The sequence below is a fragment of the Oncorhynchus nerka genome, linkage group LG24, assembly GCF_034236695.1.
Source record: "Oncorhynchus nerka isolate Pitt River linkage group LG24, Oner_Uvic_2.0, whole genome shotgun sequence".
NCBI classification, from domain to species: Eukaryota; Metazoa; Chordata; class Actinopteri; order Salmoniformes; family Salmonidae; genus Oncorhynchus; species Oncorhynchus nerka.
The window spans coordinates 68,189,161-68,213,187 of NC_088419.1; the positions used below are offsets into that span (position 1 = coordinate 68,189,161).

Genomic DNA, 24,027 nt, shown 5'->3' on the forward strand with positions numbered 1-24,027 from the left:
TTCAATCCCCTGAGCTGACAAGGTACAAATCTGTCATTCTGCCCCTGAACAGGCAGTTAACCCACTGTTCCTAGGCCGTAATTGAAAATAATAATTTGTTCTTAACTGACTTGCATAGTTAAATAAAATTAAAAAATCTAACATGGGTGAGCACCACAAGCACACTGTGGAGCGGCTCAGCCATCCTCCCTTTTGGTTCTCAGCTGAAGGTATGGACCAGCTGGCTCCATGTGAACTTCTTTCCCGAAGCTGTGTTTTAACATTTAGAAACATCAATGATACGGTTTTGGAAACCTTTGTATCTTAACTTTCATACCAGCAAGAAATAATCTTTCTCGTTCATATGAAAAGTTAAGTTGCAAATGTTTCCAAAACTGTCGTGTGAGAGGCATATTTGTGTCGGGACATTTCACTCACAAGGCTGCAGGGGACGTCCAATGAGCCAATGTAATGGAATTGGAGTCATGATAAGGGCTATCCGTGGGGTATCAAACTATGACCTGCATCTGACAGAGTTTTAGTTAACAGGGAGCAAAGTCCTTCTCACTCACTCAGACTACATTATAGACTGGGGTTACACAAAAACCTGGGTTCTGGGAGTTTAGAATTTTTCCACACCATCTAGCACAGGTAATAAACAGGTAGTATATACAGGCAAGACACAGGTTTCTTGATCCACTCACTGGACCAGGTGAGTACAATCTATGGGTGACAGCCAACTGATTTTAGATTAGTTTGCATTGTTATTCAGGTTTATGAAATTATCTACATTTTCTGAGGTGTGATTCTGTTGGTAGAGTGAGTTGGACAGTTGTTGGTATAAGCTGCCAGTAGAGACAGAGGAACGATAACGGATCTGTGTGGTGATGCAATTGTGTCTCTGTAGGCTCAGTGGAAACTGAACTAGAGTGTCTGTCATCTGCCTTCTATAGTGTTGTCCTATGTCTCCCACCCTCTACAGACAGACGGACGGTATGTCTAAGCGTGTGTGTGATTGGGGCAGGTTCCTCAGGTCTGACCAGCATCAAGAGCTTTCTGACTGAGGGTCTAGAGACCACCTGTTTCAGTGCAGTTGTGACATCAGGGGCTGTGGAACAGACTATCCACTCCCACAAAAATCAGCCTACGGCTGAATCTAGTTACTTACCCCTGGTCTAGACGATCCTCTCCGCCATTCAGGGCTGTGCGTGTAAATACTGTATACTACAATTTGTATCAACATGCCCACAGACTGAGCATTTCAAGGTCAAAAAGAGGCTCAGGGAAATACATTTGTTTTAATGAAATAGGCCACAGTGATGTATTGTACATGCAGTGATTTAAAAATACAATTAGAAAGACTGCATGGGGGCTTTAACATGGTAAACATTGTGCCATGACTAGTTTTAAACGCCAAACCAACTTTAAATGTGCAGACTGACTCAACGTACAGTGCATTCTGAAAGTATTCAGACCGCTTGACTTTTTCCACAATGACAGGTTTTTAGACATTTTTGCAAATGTATTAAAAAATAAACTGATATTACAATTTACATAAGTATTCAAACCCTTTACTCAGTACTTTGTTGAAGCATCTTAGGCAGCGTTTACAGCCTTGAGTCTTAGGTATGACGCTACAAGCTTGGCACACCTGTATTTGGGGAGTTTCTCCCATTCTTCTCTGCAGAACCTCTCAAGCTTTGTCAGGTTGAATGGGGAGCGTCACTGCACAGCTATTTTCAGGTCTCTCCAGAAATGTTCAAGTCCGGGCTCTGGCTGGGCCACTCAAGGACATTCAGAGACTTCTCCCGAAGCCACTCCTGCAAAAAAATATTTGATCCATTTTAGAATAAGGCTGTAACGCAACAAAATGTGGAAAAAGTAAAGGGGTCTGAATACTTTCCAAATGCATTGTACATTGCTTGTCAAAATGCTTTTGATACTATTGAAGGCTTAGGGGGGAGAATTCTGTGTTAAAGGCGACAATTCAGATGAGTCATCAAGTTTCTGAAAATGTATTTAATGTCCCAACAGAGGCCTGATGCAATTTGCTAAGATGGCTGAGCCAAATGTCTCAAAGGCCCTATAGGCTCCAAGGCAAATGATTGTTCTGAGTCTCAGGGTTTATATAGTAATTTTGAATGACGTATACATGCAATATTACAGACTTTGGGTAATATGAGACTGATAAGTTTCAAAGGGAATATTCACAGAATGACATTGGATATAATGAGCTGGTGCCTGGAAGAGGCTCCATAAGCAACCACACAAAATTATAATTTTAAAAACAAGTGTGCATTACCTGGCTAGTGTCCAGCAGAGAAAGGCCCGCTAACATTTTATTATCTCAGTGGAAAAATACAGCTTAAACAGAATGGAAAATTACAGGTTATACTGAACATGTCCTGATATGGCCTTATAAAGATCAATCAAGTGTGTCCTCAGCCAACCCTTCACTATCTATACATTTTGAACTATGACCATTACATTTGCATAAAAGCTCCATAGACTTCAAAGGCAACATTTGGATTTGCCACTGCTCTTGATCCGTTTCAGCGTACTTCAAGACTACAACGCAAAAGCACACACATTTACTTCAGGAAATGTCATTTTCTAGTTTATAATTGTTTTGTATTTATAAAAAATGTGTGTTTCTTATTCTGCTCCCTTGATTGTAGTATCTGTGTCTAACATTTTTGTGTAATTGCTGCTGATCTTATCATGCAGTGCTCTCTTGAAAAAGAGACCTTGATCTCAATTGGACTCCCTGCTTAAATTGAATTAAACCATCCTTCATAACTGCCCACATGAAAAAATAGTAAAGTTTACTATAGAATATTACAATTACTTACTATAGAATTCTGTTGTAAACTGTAATATACTGTAGAATACTATAGTAAATACTACAGTATTATCCATACAAAAACACTGTAGTAAATACTACAAATGTCCAAAAATACACGTCAATATTAGTTATTTTTTTATGTAGCCTCTATCCTCTAGTTTGTACTCTTGTAGGCTATATCCAGCCTTTTTTCTCCTCTCTTGATTTGAGTCACTCAGTTGATTAATCAGCCACAGTTGACCAATCATAATTGTTCCACAGACACACGGCTAGTGAAATGAACCAATCAGCGCTGGTTTCAGTGACAAGGGGCTGGAAGAATTGGGGGGAGGGGTGGAAGAGAGAAAGATCTCTGGGGTTTGTAGCTTGGGCTCATTTCAACCGGTGTCCACTGGAATAGCGAGGTAAGCACAACTTCCACATCATCATCAATGTTTACTGAAAAAAAACGTTTTTTTGTGTGTGTGTGTTGATCGATGACGTATCATAGCCTCGCGAATCCACCAGATCCCACAAGCGGACATTTAACGGGAACAGGCTGCATGTTTCATGCTTTTTATGAAAAAAAATCTAACCAGAACAATGGGTGAGCAACTCTCCCTTTTACATTTTCTGGGGAAACAAAAGCACGGTATTTATATTGCAAATCTTCCTGAGACACTGATTACATGAAAGACTAATAAAACATGTTCATGGATCTCTGTGTTCCTTATTCACTGAAGAGGCAGATACTTTGTTTCTAGAGGTTCTTATTGTTCAGTTTGAAGTCAGGTATTTTTGATTACATGTATAATTTTCTATTTATTCCTTTCTGTGTTCTTCTGATCGAATCAAGCACTCTTAAATAGATGTAGGTCTCAAAGTGAATCATTGACTGACAATGGTGTATGGATTAAAACGCCTATTAGTGAAGTTCTAAAGAAACAGTGCCTTCAGAGACATGCTAATTACTATTTTTCAGTAAACATAGCCACTCCTGCAGGGTTAAAATAGGGTTTACATTCTCTCATCACCATCTCACTACTGCCCATCCCCCTATTATGGGCCTATAGTCAGGGGGGAATAAACTTTTGCTCCTAGTTGGACATTTTGTGACCATCCCCTAGAAACAGTGGCACTAACCAATCAGGGGCACAGGTTTGGCTACGACCCTTAAAATTAACATATTTGCGTAGCTCTTCCTTTTGGTATGGGATTCACGGCCGGTTATGATACAGCCCGGGATCGAATCCGGGTCGGTAGGGATGCCTCTAGCACTGCGATGAAGTGCCTTAGACCACTGAGCCACTCAGGATTCTGATACCTCCCAAGTGGGAAACTCAGGATCATCTTTCTACAGCAAGTTAGCAAGTCAGAAATGTCAGTTTCCTAGTTCCGACTAACATGTGAAAGTGGCATTAGTCATAGGTATTTGTAATATACTGTATTATTTTATGTTTATACCCTTCTGTGGCCTCCTGATTGACTCACTCATATTGGTAGTATAATTTTGTACATTTTATTTATTTAAAACTTTTTACATTGTCATAAAGAGCACATGCGCAACTTCATAACATGTTTTTCCATCTCCAGAGGCTAAATTACAAAAAATGACCTATAATGGGTGACAATTAAAGTAGCATTTTAAAATTAGCCATACCTTCCCTTGTGACAGGGGGAATGGATGCTTGTTGTGTGCAAAAGGGAGGGGCAACAAAAACATTGTAAAAAAAACGTCTAGCCTTTCTATGTATGGGTAACAGGGTAACACTAATATTATCATTTTTGACATGGTTAACCTGTCTTGGGCAGGTGGTATTTTCACCTCCGAATGAAAAGCGTGCCCAAATTAAACTGCCTGCTACTCAGGCCCATAAGCTAGGAGATGCATATAATTAGTCGATTTGGATAGAAAACACTAAAGTTTCCAAAACTGTTAAAATAATGTTTGTGAGTATAACAGAACTGATATGGCAGGTGAAAATCCAGCCAGGAGGTACTATTATTTTGAAAGGCTGTTTTTCCATTGAAAGCCTATCCACCATACAAAGACTTAGGACCCAGTTCACGATCTCTATGGCTTCCTCAACATGTGACCAGTCTTTAGGCATTGTTTCAGGCTTTTACTCTGAAAAATGAGGGAGGTACACCACTTTCAATGAGAGGACAGTGGAAATTTCCATCCATGAACCAAGCACGTGATCGGGAGCGCACATTTCTTGTTTACCCTTTCCATTGACAAAGCTTTTGTACGGTTGAAATATGATTTATTATTTATGACAAAAACAACCTGAGGATCGATTTTAAACATTGTTTGACATGTTTCTACTATCATTTATTGTACTTTTGACTTTTCGTCTTGGTGTTGAGAGTGCGTATTGTGCCTTTGGATTTCTGAACTAAACGCACCAACAAAACGGAGGTATTTGGACATAGAGAACTTTATCGAACAAAACAAACATTTGTTGTCTAACATGGAGACCTGGGAGTGCCACCAGATGAAGATCATTCAAGGTAAGTGATTAATTTCAATGCTATTTCTGACTTTTGTGACATTCTCCTTGGTTGGAAAATGGCTGTATGGGTTTCTGTGGCTAGGAGCTGCGACTAACATAATCGCAAAGTGTGCTTTTGCCGTAAAGCCTTTTTGAAATCTGACAAAGCAGTTGCATTAATGCATTGAGAAGTTTATATGTATTCGTATGTTTAACACTTGTATCTTTTATCAATGTTTATGATGAGTTTTTCTGTTATTTGATGTGGCTCTCTGCACTTTCATCGGATGTTTGAGACGATGCATTTCTGAACATAACACACCAATTTCAAAGGAGGTTTTTGGACATAAAGATTAACTATCGAACAAAACGCACATTCATTGTGTAATATGAAGTCCTGTGAGTGCCATCTGATGAAGATCAAAGTTGAGTGATTAATTTAATCGCTATTTCTGACTAGCCTTGGCTGGAAAATGGCTGTATGGTTTTCTGTGACCAGGTGCTGACCTAACATAATCGTTTGTTGAGCTTTCGCGGTAAAGCCTATTTGAAAACGGACACTGTGGCTGGATTTACAAGAAGTGCATCTTTAAAATGGTGTAAAATACTTGTATGTTTAAGGAATTTTAATTATGGGATTTCTGTTTTGAATTTGGCGCCCTGCAATTTCACTGGCTGTTGCCGAGGTGCTTGTACCAGAGAGGTTAAGTTAAAGCGTAGATGTACGTGATCCAGCTGTTAAATTGAGTGTAAAATAAAGGCACTCTATTCGTGGAACATGTCTTATCATGCTGTGTTACTGAGAGTTGAGCAGCTTTACAGCGATCGTTCCCATGCTCTATAGGATTTCCAGGAAATATGTGTTTTGGCTCTCTGCCATGTTCCGTTCTCTTTGGCTCACATCAACATTTTTGTTACCCTAGACCCTCCCTGTCCTTCTCTTCCCACTGGGCACAGAAGTCAATTCAATGTCTATTCCAAGTTGTTTCAATGTCATTTCATTGAAATGATGCATGATGGCACACGCGCAGCCGGTTTGGGATCCGTGTAAGGCACGTTCACACAGATGAGCAGGGACCCTGGGCATCTTTCTTTTGGTGTTTTTCAGAGTCAGTAGAAAGGCCTCTTTAGTGTCCTAAGTTTTCATAACTGCGACCTTAATTGCCTACTGTCTGTAAGCTGTTAGTGTCTTAACGACCGTTCCACAGGTGCATGTTCATTAATTGTTTATGGTTCATTGAACAAGCATGGTAAACAGTGTTTAAACCCTTTACAATGAAGATCTGTGAAGTTTTTTGGATTTTTACAAAGTTTGTTTTTAAAGATGTGCGTTTTTAACTGTACCTACATGGGAATACAGTATTTGTACACAGCAAATTGGCAAGTGTTTCCTAGTGACTTTTCAGTGTTGATTCAGGAGTTCAATTAAGTGGTGTAAAATAACCCCAGTGTTGGTGTTAATAACCAGAGTTGAGTGTGATTGGGTCATTGTTACTCTGTAGAGTAACACACTTAGAAATACTCAAACACACCCATCATTATCATATTTCTGGAGGTTGATTTTTGAATAATTTGTTTCAATATCTGTGCTTGACAGCTACATTGATGGATTCATCTTATGCTTCTCAAACAAACAATAACATGCATGTTTCTAAACTATTCCTATCTGTGAGTAGTTGGATTTATTGCACCCTGTTACTGAGATGGTTGTTCCAGTTTAGATGGTTTAAGTAGTCTCATTTCTAAATCCTCCCTACCTTTGCAGTCATTTCAACTGCAGGTTGTGTGGGGGTTAAACATTCCAATTGTTGGGTATCCTCACTCTGGAATTCCAATAGCAAAAAAAACATCACTTGCAAGTGAGCATAATGTGACTTGCATGTCTGATGTGGCCTGCAAACCAGAAGTTTTGACCAGTGTGTTTGGGTAAAACTAGACCGTCAAAGTTAGGCATTATGATATATGTCATGTATTATCATAAAGAGTTTAACTTCTTATGGCTGGGGGCAGTATTTAGTAGCTTGGCTGAATAAGGTGCCCAGAGTAAACTGCCTGCTACTCAGTCCCAGTTGCTATTATATGCATATTTGGATAGAAAACACTCTGAAGTTTCTAAAACTGTTTGAATGATGTCTGTGTATAACATAACTCATGTGGCTGGCAAAAACCTGAGAAGAAATCCAACCAGGAAGTGGGAAATCCGAGGTTTGTAGTTTTTCAACTCTTTGCCTATCGAAGATACAGTGGGATATTGGTCGTGTTGCACTTCCTAAGGCTTCCACTAGATGTCAGTCTTTAGAACCTAGTTTGATGCTTCTACTGTAAAGTGGGGTGAATGAGAGGGGAATGAGTCAGGTCTGGCAGAATGCTTTGAGCTCATGACGCTCGTTCACGTGAGAGGTAGCTCGCGTTCCATTGCATTTCTACAGACAAAGGAATTCTCCGGTTGGAACATTATTGAAGATTTATGTTAACATCCTAAAGATTGATTCTATACATCGTTTGACATGTTTCTAAGGACTGTAATGGAACGTTTTGATATTTTGTCTGCACCTAGTGAACGTGCTTCGTGACTTTGGATTTGTTTATAAAATGCGCTAACAAAAATAGCTCTTTGGACATAAATGATGAACATTATCGAACAAAACAAACATTTATTGTGGAACTGGGATTCCTGGGAGTGCATTCTGATGAAGATCATCAAAGGTAAGTGAATATTTACAATGCTATTTCTGACTAATGTTGACTGCACAATATATCTTTTTGGCTTGTTTGGTCTCTGAGCACCGTACTCAGATTATAGCATGGTTTGCTTTTTCCGTAAAGCTTTTTTGAAATCTGACACAGCAGTTGCATTAAGGAGAAGTGTATCTAAAGTTCCATGCATAACACTTGTATTTTCATCAACATTTATAATGAGTATTTCTGTAAATTGGTGTGGCTCTCTGCAAAATCACCAGATGTTTTTGGAACTACTGAACATCACATGCCAATGTATACGGAGATTCTTTTTATATAAATATGAACTTTATCGAACAAAACATACATGAAGTCCTATGGGTGTCATCTGATGATCATCAAAGGTTAGTGATTATCTCTTTTTTGTGACTCCTCTTTGACTGGAAAAATGGCTGTTTTTCTGTGACTTGGCTCTGACCTAACATAATCATTTGTGGTGCTTTCGCCGTAAAGCCTATTTGAAATTGGACACTGGTGGGATTAACAAGAAGTGTATCTTAAATGGTGTGAAATACTTCTATGTTTGAGGAATTTTAATTATGGGATTTCTGGTTTTGAATTTGGCGCCCTGCACTTTCACTGGCTGTTGTCATATCGATCCCGTTAGCGGGATTTCGGCCCTAAGAAGTTTTAATGACAATTCATTTAGGTTCTCACTTGGTGAAGGCCATTGAATGCAACAACCATGTCGCTGTCACCAACAAACACAGTAACTCTACAATTCACTCAAAGTTAAGTAAGTACCCTTGGCTTGTGCGAGCCCGGAACAGCTCATATGAGCAGGAGCCGATCTCCTGTTTCTGTAGCGTGATGTACACATACACCCCCTTGGCACAGTGCCTTACCCCCCCAATCTATCTATAGCTAAGTGCCAAGCAGAGGGTCCCATTTTTACTGTCTTTGGTATGACTCAGTCAAGGATGGAACTCTGAACCTTCCAATCTCAGGGCGGACACTCTAACCACAAGGCCACCGAGATCACTCGAAAGGTACACTGGTAAATATGCAAATAAGGCTTTGCACCCTTCATAGAGTTCAAGGAAGAACATTTTTAGAGGATTAAAGCAAAGATTCTGATAACTAACCCTGATGAATGGGTTCTTCATAGAAAAAAGCCCTTTAAAGTATTCAGTAATATGTACTGAATTACCCCTTACCGTCCCCTGCTCTCCCACTGCCTCATGCCCTCAAGGAGTGGAGACCAGGCCAGGAGCTGTAAAAACGTTTAACTAGACCAAAGTTCACATCCACATAACTGCTGCTTCTGTCTGTAGATAGCATTTAGTTTGAGGTGTACATCCATTGATTAAAGGGGAAAATATATAGATTAATGTGAAGTTACAGTATAGACTGACTCAAACTCACAGTGCATTCGGAAAGTATTCAGACAACTTGACTTTTTCCACATTTTGTTATTTTACAGCCTTGTTCAAAAATTGATTTAATAGTTTTCCCCCCTCATCAATCTACACACAATACTCAATAATGACAATGCAAAAACAGGTTTTTAGAAATGTTTGCACATTTCTATATCACATTTACATAACTATTCAGACCCTTTACTCAGTACTTTGTTAAAGCACTTTTGACAGCGATTACAGCCGAGTATCCTTGGGTATGACGCTACAAGCTTGGCACCCCTGTATTTGGGGAGTTTCTCCCATTTCTTCTCTGCAGATCCTCTCAAGCTCTGTCAGGTTGGATCGGGTTCAAGTCCGGGCTCTGGCTGGGCCATTCAGAGACTTGTCCCGAAGCCACTCCTGCGTTGTCTTGGCTGTGTGCTTAGTGTCGTTGTCCTGTTGGAAGGAGAACCTTCCCCAGTCTGAGATCCTGAGCGCTCTGGAGCAGGTTTTCATCAAGGATTTCTCTGTACTTTGTTCTGGTCATCTTTGCCTCGATCCTGACTATTTTCCCATCCCTGCTGCTGAAAAACATCCCGACAGCATGATGCTGCCACCACCATGGCTCACCGTAGGGATGGTGCCATCCTCCAGATGTGACGCTTGGTATTCAGGCTAAAGAGTTCAATCATGGTTTCATCAGACCAGAGAATATTGTTTCTCATGGTCTGAGATTCCTCTAGGGGCCTTTTGTAAACTCCAAGCAGGCTGTCATGTGCCTTTTACTGAGGAGTGACTTCCGTCTGGCCACTCTATCATAAAGGCCTGATTGGTGGAGTGCTGCATAGATGGGAGAACCTTCCAGAAGGACAACCATCTCCACTGCAGAACTCTGGAGCTCTGTCAGATTGACCATCGTGTTCTTGGTCACCTCCCTGATCGGGGCCCTTCTCCCCCGATTGCTCAGTTTGCCCGGGCGGACAGCTCTAGGAAGAGTCTTGGTGGTTCTAAATTCTTCCAATTAAGAATGATGAAGGCTACTGTGGAAACAGGATGCACCTGAGCTCAATTTCGAGTCATAGCAACGGGTCTAAAACTTATAGAAATGTGATATTTCAGCGAATGTATAAAAAACTGTTTTTGCTTTGTCCATTATGGGGTCTAATGTGCAGATTGAGGGGGGAAAAAACAATTCAATCAATTTTAGAATAAGGCTAATGTAACAAAATGTAGAAAAAAGAGAAGGGGTCTGAATACTTTCTGAATACGCTGTAAATAGCTGAGTTACTAAGCCAATCATTGATTGACAATGGTGTTTGGATTTTAAATCCAATCTGTGAAGTTCTAAAGAAATGGTGCTTTCAGAGAAATGCAAAACATGGTTAAAATAACACCAACACCAAATAAATGGGGAAAAAAGCCTTGAATTCCCCATTTCACACCTCAGTCCACTTCCCCCCCCCCCACCAGAAGTCACTCCACTGCCCCACCAGGGCCTATGGTCAAGGGGTCATAAACTTTGTCTCTTAGCTGGACATTTTTCGTGACCATCCTCCAGAAACGGTGCCATTCCCACTAACCAATCAGGCACTGATCTGGTCTGGAAATGACCCTCTCCTGCATGTGCAGGGTTCCTAGTGTCCAGGAGTGTAGTGGTGCTCCCTCACTTTTTCGGAGCTGGTAAAACTATTTTTGGAAAATGTATTTTGATAAATTCTAAATTATATTTAATTGCCAATAAAATCCCATGCTGAATGGCAAACCAAATAAATATGTATAGCATCCTAAAGGTAGGTAAGTGGCAGTGTCTTTTCTCTGACAGTGGCGAGACTTATGAAGAACTGTAGGCTATGTGTGTGTGTGTACTGCGGAGGCCCGTCAGGCTTGACAAGTTTGGCCAATAAGATTGTGGGGGGAAAATCTGCAGCTCGGCGGAGTGTGACGGGGTTTAAACAGATTAACTTTCTCACACCAACGGTATCTATGATCCAAATTCACTGCGTCTGCATTGATGTTCATAAAACTCCACGGACCCCCTCTCACGCAGTGGAACCCAGAATGATATGTGACACCATTCTGCCAAAGACCCCAAAACCAGAGTGGCCACTGAAAAGCCCAAGGAGCCTGACCGCCTCTGGAAGTTGCTGTAGCCCTGCTTAGGATATTTGCAGCAAAGTTAGTCACCAACGCTCTGGATAACATCAAAACAACATAACCAGCTCTGCTAGGGCAAGTAATGGTCAGAGTGGGGTGTTCTCTCATGTGTCTGGAAGTAGTTAGCAAGCTAGCCAATGTTGGCCAGTAAGCTTGGGTGTGGAAACCGAGCGAGAGGGGGGACTCAGAAGCACCAAGGAACAATGCGCTGAACCACAAACTGAACTGAATCCCTGATTGACGGACCTCCACGTCTACAGACAGAAATAATATGTTTGTGATATACTGAGATTTCTATGTAGACTTTTTTTTACATGTCTTTGTTTATTACTGCCGTTGTGAGGCCAGAACATTTGGATCAACCCTACTCATCGGCCAGAGTGTCCGGAGTGCGCGTTGAACTTTCCGAAAGCCACACGTTTTGAATTACGAACTGACAATCTGACAGCACAGTTGCAGTCACCAACACTCTAGATAACATAACAGCCTAACCAGCTTTGCCAGGACGAGTAATGTTCAGTGAGATGTTCTGTCATTTGTGTCTGGAAGTAGCTAGCAAGTTAGCTTGGGTGCTTGACTTCTGTTCGTACAGAACGCTCGGCTCAACCCTTAGAGGTGGGCGCGGTGCTAAAGCTTAAGAGGGTGTGAACGATGTTGAATGATTGTAGAAGGCTCTTCAATAGTAGTACCAAAACATTCAAAGGCCATTTTACAAAATAAAAAAAGTTTTCAAGTTGATCAACTTTCAAACCAAAATGACTTTCCCATTGTTCCTCAACTGTAGTGTATGATATAGCATTTTGGAGCTCTGAATCTCTACTTTTATCCAATGTAAAAGACAGTTCCAAATGTTTCTAGATAAGACCGGTTTGGAGCCGGTCGGTCACATGCTTTGATTGAAATAAAATACAAGAAAGTCTAATAGTTTTTAATGCCATCTGCTCTAAATCACTCACGAAAGAGTAATTCAAGAATAGCTAAATGCATATTCCCATCCATGAAACTGATTGAGATCAAATGAATGGCATGCAGATGCAGTTTGGACATGAGTCATCACTCATGATAATGAATTTTGAAATGAAGTATGCCTAACTTGGTGTTTGAGGCTATTCAATAAGCTACATCTGTCGGTACAAACTTTGAGGAAATTATGAAGTGATTTACACCACTGTCAGTCTTTCTCCAGGTGAGTGTGATATTGTAAATGAGTTGTAGTTATTCCAATGGTACAAACATTGCTCTCTCTCTCTCTCTCTCTCTCTCTCTCTCTGTAGTTTCATCATAATGGTGCGTACAGTAGCAGTGATCGGGGCAGGTCCCTCAGGTCTGACCAGCATCAAGAGCTGTCTGGATGAGGGTCTGGAGCCCACCTGCTTTGAGAGCAGTGAAGACATCGGAGGGCTGTGGAGGTTTAAGGTGAGTGGAATGGGTGAGGAACCTGATGCCTGATCAACACTAATCTACTCTGTGTGTGTGTGTGCGCATACGTACGTGTGAGTGTACCTATATGGAGTTTTGGGATTGCCCACTACTGCTGGAGATTTCAATATCCAATATAAATGACACTGGCTCTGTTTCAATATCTAAAGTGTATGCATCATAGATTACCCAGGCTTTGTTCCAATATCTAATGCATTGGACACATTTATAAGGGGTCTATTCACTTGACCTAGTTCCTGGGTTTCCACTAGTTATCACACCCACAAAGAAAACATGAATGAAAACAAATGTGCTTTCTGGTCATAATTTAAGTTTACGGTTAGGCTAAAGGTTAGCAGTGTGGTTAGTGTTACGGTGGTTAGGTTTAAAGTACATTTTTAAGAAGAGAGATTGTAGAAATAGGCAGGGTTTATGACTTTGTCGTTGTGGTAACTAGTGATGACACGTTCCTGATCGAACGTGATTGTTCTACTTCCAGCCCATTCACAAACAAGCAAAACTTCATAAAATATTAATTAAATTGGTCGAAACTTGCACAGAATTTGGAAGATGTGTTTACTCTTTTCGGAAAATGATTGAAAAAATGTGAAAGTTTGTTTTACACTCGGAAGCTGACGTTAGTTAGCATTCTCATAGAGAATGATTGACGGTGATAGCTAGTTAGCATATTAGACTGTATCAAATGGTCGTTATACTTAGAGGCTGTATCCTAATCAAAGATCAATGCTTGAATGGCAATGTTAGACACAGAATATCAATGAAGACTAAAACCGTGTTCAAAATGTTTTCTGTATAGATAACATTACGATATTTGCAATATTTTGTCCCAAAGCTAGCTAGCTAACACCGCCAGTCATTCTCTGAGAATATGCTAAATAATGTCCGCTTCCGAGTGCTTATACTATGTGAAAACAAACGTTTATATTTTTTAAATAATTTTCCTCGACATAGAATTAACATTAATTAATAGTTTTGACAAAGGTAAATCATATTTAACAAAGTTGTTTGTTAATGGGCCGTAAGGAGGATAACAGTCGTAACAATTTGGATGCGCCCTTCAAATCAAACTTTGTCACATGCGCAGAATACAACAAGTGTTGACCTTACCGTGAACTGCTTACTTACAAGCCCTTAACCAACAGTGCAGTTCAAGAAGAGTTAAGAAAATATTTACCAAATAAACTTGCCAGGTGTTATAAGTTGTGTGTCTATTGGAGCATATCCTTAGTCGGTGTCCTTGTCCTTTAGGAGCATCCAGACCCAGGCAGGGCCAACATCTACCAGTCAGTCATCATCAACAGCTCCAAGGAAATGATGTCATACAGCGACTTCCCTCCTCCAGCTCACCTGCCCAACAACATGCACCACTCCCAGCTGCTGATCTACCTACGACTTTACGCTGAGACCTTTGACCTCTTCAAGCACATCGTCTTCCAGGTCAGGGGGCATGAAGGAAGGAAGTTGATGTTTATTCAGTCATCTTATGTTATGATTCCTTTCAATGGTAAATAATGATTCATTTTGTGGTGTGTGCTTGCATGTCTGCCTGTCTACCTGTGTGTGTCAGACCACTGTGGTGAGTGTGCGACAGAGGCCAGACTTCCCAGTGTCGGGCCAGTGGGAGGTGGAGACAGAGAGGACAGAAGGTCAGAGGGAGTCTCAGGTCTTTGATGCTGTGATGGTCTGCACCGGTCACTTTACACAACCACACCTGCCTCTCAAAGACTTCCCAGGTAACTGTCAACTCTCTGTCGCTATCATAGTCCCCGGTGACATTGTGTATTGTCCATTTTATATGCTACTATCACTGGATATATAGACTCACATCCTTCTTACATACATCATCATGTGTATATTCCAGTCATAGCCCTCACAACTTATAATTTGAATAATATGCTCAATTATCATCATTAATCAATTACCATGATAGTGTATCATTATTTATCATTTGTTTTTCTTATCCACCCAGGTATAGAGGAGTTTGAGGGCAGGTACTTACATAGTTGGGAATATCGCAGTGCTGAGGGGCTGCAGGGGAAGAGGGTGGTGGTGGTCGGGATCGGGAATTCTGGAGGTGACATCGCTGTGGATGCCAGCAGAGTAGCGGAGCAGGTGAGTGGGAAATCATCTGATTCTTCTGGAATTATTTAGTTAGTTTTGCAGTATTTCTCTGCAAAACTCCTAGCTATCATGAACAGGAAGAGACTAAGCAATCTCTAGCACCATTCGTTCTCACTGTCGATAATTCTAATGGTAACTGTATCCACTGGCAAATTGGGAAAGTGAGGTGATTGCCATCTGAGAGTCAACATCTTTATTGCAGCAGCTCTGTAAGGAGCTATCATTGTTAAGTAACATAGTAAATGCAAAGCATTTCATATTTAAATTCATGCACTTCAAAATTAATTTTGTAACTTTGTCCCAGCAGCATTTAACTGCATGCACTCCCACATCATATGGGGACAATTTCATCATAAAACATTTCCTGTGTTAAATAGTCTGTGAACAAATTTTAAAAACCGAGGTAAAGACCGTTTCAGGTTGGATATGTTCCTTACGTCCACCAACAGCATTTCGGGACCGTCAACATAGTGACAAATCAAATTGTTCTAATTTCAATAGCTATTTAACCATTATTCCTAAAACTTGAACTGGTTCTAGCTAACCCGATGGCATAGACACACATTGCACATACTTATTTTTTGTCGCACTATTTCAAATGATTTATTTAAATTTTTCATATGACCTACTGCACTCAAACAAGGTTCAGAATGTCCATGGACTACCCTTCTATATTGCACACCCTTTAGTTTGTCCATTTTCATGTCACAAGATTTTACATTTAAAAAAAAAGATGTACAATTTCAATAGCTCCTTGGACATGTGACTTCAGTGGGCCTTCACATTGCACACCCTTTAGTTTGTCAATTTTCATCTCACATTTTTACATTAATTTTTCTCATCCTTGGTCATGTGACCTACTGACTTCAAACATGGTGCAGAATGTACCCTTCTATATTGCACACTCTTGTGTACGTACATTTTTTAATGTTTTAAATTTCAATAGCTCCTTGGTCATGTCAATTACACACCTCTGAAGCGTGCGGTGGATATACACCCATATTGCATAACCTTTAGTTATGTCTCTTCTATATTGTTGTACATTTAATATTAGTTTGACAATTAGGGGGTTCAGTCCAGTGTTGTGTTTACCCTTTAATATTTATCTATAATAATTGGTAGTTCTCAGTACTTATTTTCCCTGTTTTTAAAATTATTTATTTATTTATTATTTTTCCACAGTATTTAACAGCGGTACACAATAGGAGAGAGACTGATTATATCTCCTTTCGTCATTAATATCAACCATAAAGGGCAAAGTACATGCTATTAATTGTCCAAAACAGGGATGGAGAGTGAGCTGGTGAGGTAGGCTGCAGTGGGTTTGCTGGTCAATACATACAGTGCCTTGCGAAATATTCGGCCCCCTTGAACTTTGCGACCTTTTGCCACATTTCAGGCTTCAAACATAAAGATATAAAACTGTATTTTTTTGTGAAGAATCAACAACAAGTGGGACACAATCATGAAGTGGAACAACATTTATTGGATATTTCAAACTTTTTTAACAAATCAAAAACTGAAAAATTGGGCGTGCAAAATGATTCAGCCCCTTTACTTTCAGTGCAGCAAACTCTCTCTCCAGAAGTTCAGTGAGGAACTCTGAATGATCCAATGTTGACCTAAATGACTAATGATAATAAATACAATCCACCTGTGTGTAATCAAGTCTCCGTATAAATGCACCTGCACTGTGATAGTCTCAGAGGTCCGTTAAAAGCGCAGAGGGCATCATGAAGAACAAGGAACACACCAGGCAGGTCCGAGATACTGTTGTGAAGAAGTTTAAAGCCGGATTTGGATACAAAAAGATTTCCCAAGCTTTAAACATCCCAAGGAGCACTGTGCAAGCGATAATATTGAAATGGAAGGAGTATCAGACCACTGCAAATCTACCAAGACCTGGCCGTCCCTCTAAACTTTCAGCTCATACAAGGAGAAGACTGATCAGAGATGCAGCCAAGAGGCCCATGATCACTCTGGATGAACTGCAGAGATCTACAGCTGAGGTGGGACACTCTGTCCATAGGACAACAATCAGTCGTATATTGCACAAATCTGGCCTTTATGGAAGAGTGGCAAGAAGAAAGCCATTTCGTAAAGATATCCATAAAAAGTGTCGTTTAAAGTTTGCCACAAGCCACCTGGGAGACACACCAAACATGTGGAAGAAGGTGCTCTGGTCAGATGAAACCAAAATTGAACTTTTTGGCAACAATGCAAAATGTTATGTTTGGCGTAAAAGCAACACAGCTCATCACCCTGAACACACCATCCCCACTGTCAAACATGGTGGTGGCAGCATCATGGTTTGGGCCTGCTTTTCTTCAGCAGGGACAGGGAAGATGGTTAAAATTGATGGGAAGATGGATGGAGCCAAATACAGGACCATTCTGGAAGAAAACAACCTGATGGAGTCTGCAAAAGACCTGAGACTGGGACGGAGATTTGTCTTCCAACAAGACAATGATCCAAAACATAAAGCAAAATCTACAATGGAATGGTTCAAAAATAAACATATCCAGGTGTTAGAATGGCCAAGTCAAAGTCCAGACCTGAATCCAATTGAGAATCTGTGGAAAGAACTGCTGTTCACAAATGCTCTCCATCCAACCTCACTGAGCTCGAGCTGTTTTGCAAGGAGGAATGGGAAAAAATGTCAGTCTCTCGATGTGCAAAACTGATAGAGACATACCCCAAGCGACTTACAGCTGTAATCACAGCAAAAGGTGGCGCTACAAAGTATTAACTTAAGGGGGCTGAATAATTTTGCACACCCAATTTTTCAGTTTTTGATTTGTTAAAAAAGTTTGAAATATCCAATAAATGTCGTTCCACTTCATGATTGTGTCCCACTTGTTGTTGATTCTTCACAAAAAAATACAGTTTTATATCTTTGTTTGAAGCCTGAAATGTGGCAAAAGGTCGCAAAGTTCAAGGGGGGCGAATACTTTCGCAAGGCACTGTATACTGAACATGTAACCACAGTAATGGTGGCCAGTATATCAATGAATAAAAATATAATATTGACAAATTAAACAGATTGTAGACCTTTTAATCTTTTCCAACATGTCAAGACACTTAACTTCAATTAAGTATGAAACATTTCAGTGTTAACTTTCTCTTTATCCCTGGTTGATGTACATTTCAGAGCCTCTTCAGTGTGGATGGGGTATAGTGTACATTTTCAACAACAAAGACTGCACTTCAGTTTGTGTTCTTTACTCTGTTTAACAATTTCATCTTCATTCCTAGTTACAGCGCATGGAACCCCCGCAAAACATCCAATCTAAAACAAAACAAAGTGTAACACATTATAAATAATATCAATGTAGTATGACGAATTAGCCATCCATTGTGTTATATCATAAATTGTCTTACATGCCTTCTGTTGTCAAAAGATTATTTTCTCAGTTGCTCCAGGTGTTTTTGAAGGTTCCATGTCAATTTGGGGGGGGATGTTGGAAGTTCTGTGCAACTTCCTTGGCCATCTACACCAAAATATAAAATAGAGTTTTTGACCTAATTGTCACATAACAGCTAACCATTCATTATTGAAAATATAACTATCAAACCTGCTTTACAAAGACCCCACAGCTAAAGGTGTCCTGCTGCATGGTGAGTTATTTCCCCTCCTTTCCACTTTATGTCCACACAGTCGTCTTTTCCATGGCAGGATCTTCTCATTTTGAAGTATTCTCTTTTTTTATGTAAAAATAATGGAATTATGATTAGTTAGAGGCAAATGAATACACAGGCCAAATTTGTAGGCTGTTTTCCTTATCACTATAATCTAGTAGTAATTTAGTAGTAGAGGTAACTTCCTTTATGCCCCATTTCACACACACACACACACACACACAGCTTAAATTATAGGCACTGAACCATTTACAGGACAATAATAAAAGTAGCATATAGGATCCAACCCTATCAGAGTGAATAAATGTAGAGCGTTTGTAGACTTTAAGAAAAAATTATGAAGTGAGTTTCATCAGTACGTGCTTAAAGAAAGTCATATCACAAAGATCCCAGATGACAGTGCCCACCAAATCTATGACAATCGAGAATGAATTGTAAGCACCAAAGTGTGTTTGTCAAAATAATATCTGAAAATGTCAGTTGTTGAACATAATACTTATATTTGCAATTTATGATATATACAGTTGAGGAATATTCCATGTACCAACACTACATGTAGGATGGACATAAGACATTCCCACGTACAGTATTTATTTATTTCACCTTTATTCAACCAGGTAAGCCAGTTGAGAACAAGTTCTCATTTACAACTGTGACCTGGCCAAGATGAAGCGAAGCAGTATGGCAAACAACAACACAGAGTTACACATAGAATAAACGTACAGTTAATAACACAATAGAAAACTCTATATACAGTGTGTGCAAATGAGGTAAGATTAGGGAGGTAAGGCAATAAATAGGCCGTAGTGGCGAAATAATTACAATTTCGCAAATAAACACTGGCGTGATAGATGTGCAGCAGATGAATGTGCAAGTAGAGCTACTGGGGTGCAAAGGAGCAAAATAATATATTAAATAAATAACAATATGGGGATGAGGTAGTTGGATGTGCTATTTACAGATGGGCTATGTACAGGTGCAATTATCTGTAAGCTGCTCTAGCTGATGCTTAAAGATAGTGAGGGAGATATGAGTCTCCAGCTTCAGTGATTTTTGCAATTTGTTCCAGTCATTGGCAGCAGAGAACTGGAAGGAAAGGCAGCCTAAGGAGGAATTGGTTTTGGGCGTGACCAGTGAAATATACCTGCTGGAGCGAGTGCTATGGGTGGGTGCTGCTATGGTGACCAGTGAGCTGAGATAAGGCGGGGCTTTACTTAGCAAAGAATTATAGATGACCTGGAGCCAGTGGTTTTGGCGGGGAATATGAACCGAGGGCCAGCCAACGAGAGCATACAGGTTGCAGTGGTGGGTAGTATATGGGGCGTTGGTGACGAAATGGATGGCACTGTGATAGACTGCATCCAATTTGCTGAGTAGTTGGAGGCTATTTTGTAAATGACATCACCGAAGTCAAGGATCGGTAGGATAGTCAGTTTTATGAGGGTATGTTTGGATGCTTTGTTGCGCAACAGGAAGACTATTCTAGATTTAATATTGTATTGGAGATGCTTGAGTCTGGAAGGAGAGTTTAGTCCAACCAGACACCTAGGTATTTGTAGTTGTCCACATATTCTAAGTCAGAACCGTCCAGAGTAGAGATGCTAGGCGGGTGGGCAGGTAGCGATCAGTTGAAGAGCATGCATTTAGTTTTACTTGCATTTAAGAGCAGTTGGAGACCACGGAAGGAGAGTTGTAGGGTTAGTTAACATTGTCCAAATAAGGGACAGAAGTATACAGAATGGTGTTGTCTGCGTAGAAGTGGATCAGAGAATCACCAGCCGCAAGAGCGACATCATTGATGTATACAGAGAAAAGAGTCAACCTGAGAATTGAACCCTGTGGCACCCCCATAGACTGCCAGAGGTCCGGACAACAGGCCCTCCTATTTGACACACTGAACTCTATCTGAGAAGTACTTGGTGAACCAGGCGAAGCAGTCATTTGAGAATCCAAGGCTGTTGAGTCTGCTGATAAGTTCCTAACTTCCCTGAAAGGTTGCATATCGCGCAGGGGCTATGCAATGCTAATGCAGTACACCACAGGATGTTTTTGTGCTGGTCAAGGGCAGTCAGGTCTGGAGTAAACCAAGGGCTATATCTAAAATGTTTGAATGGGGCATGCTTATTTAAAAGATGGTGAGGAAAGCACTTTTAAATAATAACCAGGCAACCTCTACTGACGGAATGAGGTCAATATCTTTCCAGGATACCCGGGACAGGTCGATTTAGAAAGGCCTGCTCGCTGAAGTGTTTTAGGGAGCGTTTGACTATGATGAGGGGTGGTCGTTTGACTGTGGACCCATTACGAATGCAGGCAATGAGGCAGTGATGGCTGAGATCCTGGTTGAAGACAGCAGAGGTGTATTTGGAGGGCAGATTGGTCAGGATGATATCTATGAGGGTGCCCGAGTTTACGGGTTTGGGGTTGAACCTGGTTGGTTCCATGATAATTTGGGTGAGATTGAGGGCATCTAGCTTAGATTGTAGGACGGCCGGGGTGTTAAGCATATCCAAGTTTAGGTCACCTAACATTACCAACTTTGAAGATAAATGGGGGGCAATTAATTCACATATGGTGTCCAGGGCGCAGCTGGGGGCTGAGGGGGGTCTGTAAACAAGCGGCAACCGTGAGAGACTTATTTCTGGAAAGGTGGATTTTTAAAAGTAGAAGCTCAAACTGTTTGGGCTCAGACCTGGATAGCATGACAGAACTCTGCAGGCTGTCTCTGTAGTAGATTGCAACTCCACCCCCTTTGGCAGTTCTGTCTTGGCGGAAAATGTATTCACATACATAGAGGCATTTTTCAGCTATGATTTTACCTCTCAGAATCCAGAATGGATATGACAATGGGGCCAGCACAGGATGTAATACACCCTTACAACAATCAACTTTTTGTTCTTCTTGACTTGTTATCTGGTAAACTGCTACTATGTGTCCCAAAAAGAGCCCCAATTAGGGGTTAGTGTACTCCAGTAAAAAAGGTCTGGTCTAGATTAAAAACTATTGCCCTGTGTCCCTGTTCATAGGGGCATGAGAGACTCGTCACTGGTAGAATTGAGTTGGCACTTTATTGGCCAAAACACCCATAGACCCACAAGGTTGAGGTTTCTCATGGACAGTAATTAGTAATATTTTTTTTTTGCATTGATGCATTGCCTTCTAACTGTCCAATAATAGGATCCAAAGTGTTATGAAATATTTGTTCCCATAAATACAAAGGAGGATGTCTCTCCTCATACCTCTGGCTCTGTAGTGAACTGACTAAAGTGCCAATCAGGAGAGAATACATACAGGTCAAGGGGTGTGTCTGTGCCTTTTGGATTACTCTTTACAGAGAACCCCTGGGGTTCAAGTCAAGAGCTACCCTTCCTCTTTCAGTCTGCTCTGCGCATGTCTGAAAGTGACAGAGCCAGCAGCCAAGATGGTTTTTCACAGTATGTCCTAAAAAATTATTACACTTATGAATGTATGTCAAATGCTAATATGTATTAGGTCCAGTACAATGGAATAACTAAGACCTGAATTTGAATGCAGCGTGTTTCCGATTCCCCCTCTTTCTGTCCAGCAGGGTCAACCAAAAACACTTGGCCTGATGGTTCATGCAGATACTGGGGAAGCAATATAGAAATGTTTTGATCACTTAAAAGATTTTACCATTAAATGACCCATATCACAACCCTCATACCTCTTCACAAAAATTTACCTAAATCAATTTTGGAAAAAGGATTTTACTTACAAAAGACGTAGGAATGTATTTTCCCAGTTAGAAATAGTAGGCTGTGCATCAAATCATTATTTTCATCAGAAAAACCAACCCTCAAATGCACTATTGCATTTTGTACGTTGTCTGCAGGTGGCTTGTTGTGAATGCACTCAAATATCAAGTCATTATCAGGTTATGGAAACTGCGTTCTAATACTCAACGTAGAAGGATTAGTCTTAATGTACAGTATATGAAAGTGGTGCTATGAAAATAATTCTTTCACCTTATCAAGCTCACTCTGACTAACATCACTGACTATTACTGTGATTAAAAAGAGCATATGAAACATTGTTTTTCATGAGGCCTACCTGTGCTCCTTCCTTTAAGCACCTCTGTATGAACACCTCTCCTGTCCTTGATCCATTCCACATATAGCCATTTGTGGGTCTTTTCAGTGTCCATGTAAAAGATAGTTATTGCGAGGCTGGAACATTTGTTAACTTAAAAAAAGAAGTTTAACGCCCATGTGAAATGAAGGCCTGCAAAGCTTACATATTTAAGTCTAATAGTATGATATGAAAGTAGACAAACATCAGTGTGCAATATGAAGGCATAGTCAGTACACATTCTGAACCTTGTTTGAGGTCAGTAGGTCACATGACCAAGGAGCTATTGAAATGTTACATTTGGAAAAATTCATGTATAATCTTGTGAGATGAAAATGGACAAACTTAAGGGTGTACAATATAGAAGGGTAGTCAGTGGACATTCTGGACCTTGTTTGAGTCAAGTTCAATGAGCTATTGAAATTTGAATGTAAAAAAAAAAAGAAGTTTGCTTTGTTTACACTCCCTAACTAATTCAGCTAGGAATACAAAATGCTGATCACATTTCCACATGTTTATTAGCTTAGGAAAGTGAATTAATGTCCAAATCGTGAAAATAAGACCTGTGCAATGTTGTGCGCAATTTCTTCCAACATAATGACACTTATTTGGAGTCTGTGGCTCAAGTGGTTTGAAAGCGCGAATATCCAACTTGAAACTGTCTTTACCTCAGCCTGTTAGCTGAGGTATTCGACGAATATTCGCGCTTTCAAACTACTTGAGCCACAGACTCCAAATAAGTGTCATTATGTTGGAAATATTACGCACAACATTGCACAGATTGACATTAATTTGCTTTCCTAAGCTAACAGACACATATAATGGTACAGTACAACAGTGGTATGCAGAACGGCATCTCGAGGATGCACAACTCGCCAATCCATGTCATGGATGGATTATTGCAGCGGACGACAACACCGGGATCCACTCCTATCAGCTAAAAACAAGAAGCAGCAGTTCCAGTGTGCATACAATCACCAACACTGGACAATTGAAGAGTTGAAAAACATTGCCTGGTCTGACGAATCCCGGTTCCTGTTGCATCACGCTGATGGCAGAGTCAGGATTTGGCGTAAACTGCATGAGTCGATGGACCAAGCCTGCCTGGAAATACAATTTTAAAGTTTAGTACGGATAGTCCTCCTACGTCTTTCCCTCTTTGTAAGTTTGTTAATTTTAACCCGGGATCGCTTACCTTGCTTGTCAT

General features: G+C 40.4%; 1 protein-coding gene across 2 annotated transcripts in view; it reads left to right on the forward strand.

The window, feature by feature from the left end:
• The first annotated feature begins 580 nt into the window (after positions 1-580).
• The window catches only part of LOC115108488 (flavin-containing monooxygenase 5-like), a 29,107-nt gene continuing 5,660 nt past the window's right edge, over positions 581-24,027 (forward strand). The window contains exons 1-5 of one of the 2 annotated variants that reach the window (XM_029632873.2): positions 581-691; positions 12,806-12,947; positions 14,220-14,408; positions 14,539-14,704; positions 14,941-15,083. In XM_029632873.2, the coding sequence (XP_029488733.1) occupies positions 12,816-12,947; positions 14,220-14,408; positions 14,539-14,704; positions 14,941-15,083 (630 nt within the window). In that variant the 5' untranslated portion in view covers positions 581-691; positions 12,806-12,815. Of the gene's footprint in view, positions 692-3,150; positions 3,229-12,805; positions 12,948-14,219; positions 14,409-14,538; positions 14,705-14,940; positions 15,084-24,027 lie in introns of those variants that run through there. The other variant, XM_029632872.2, reaches the window with a different exon arrangement.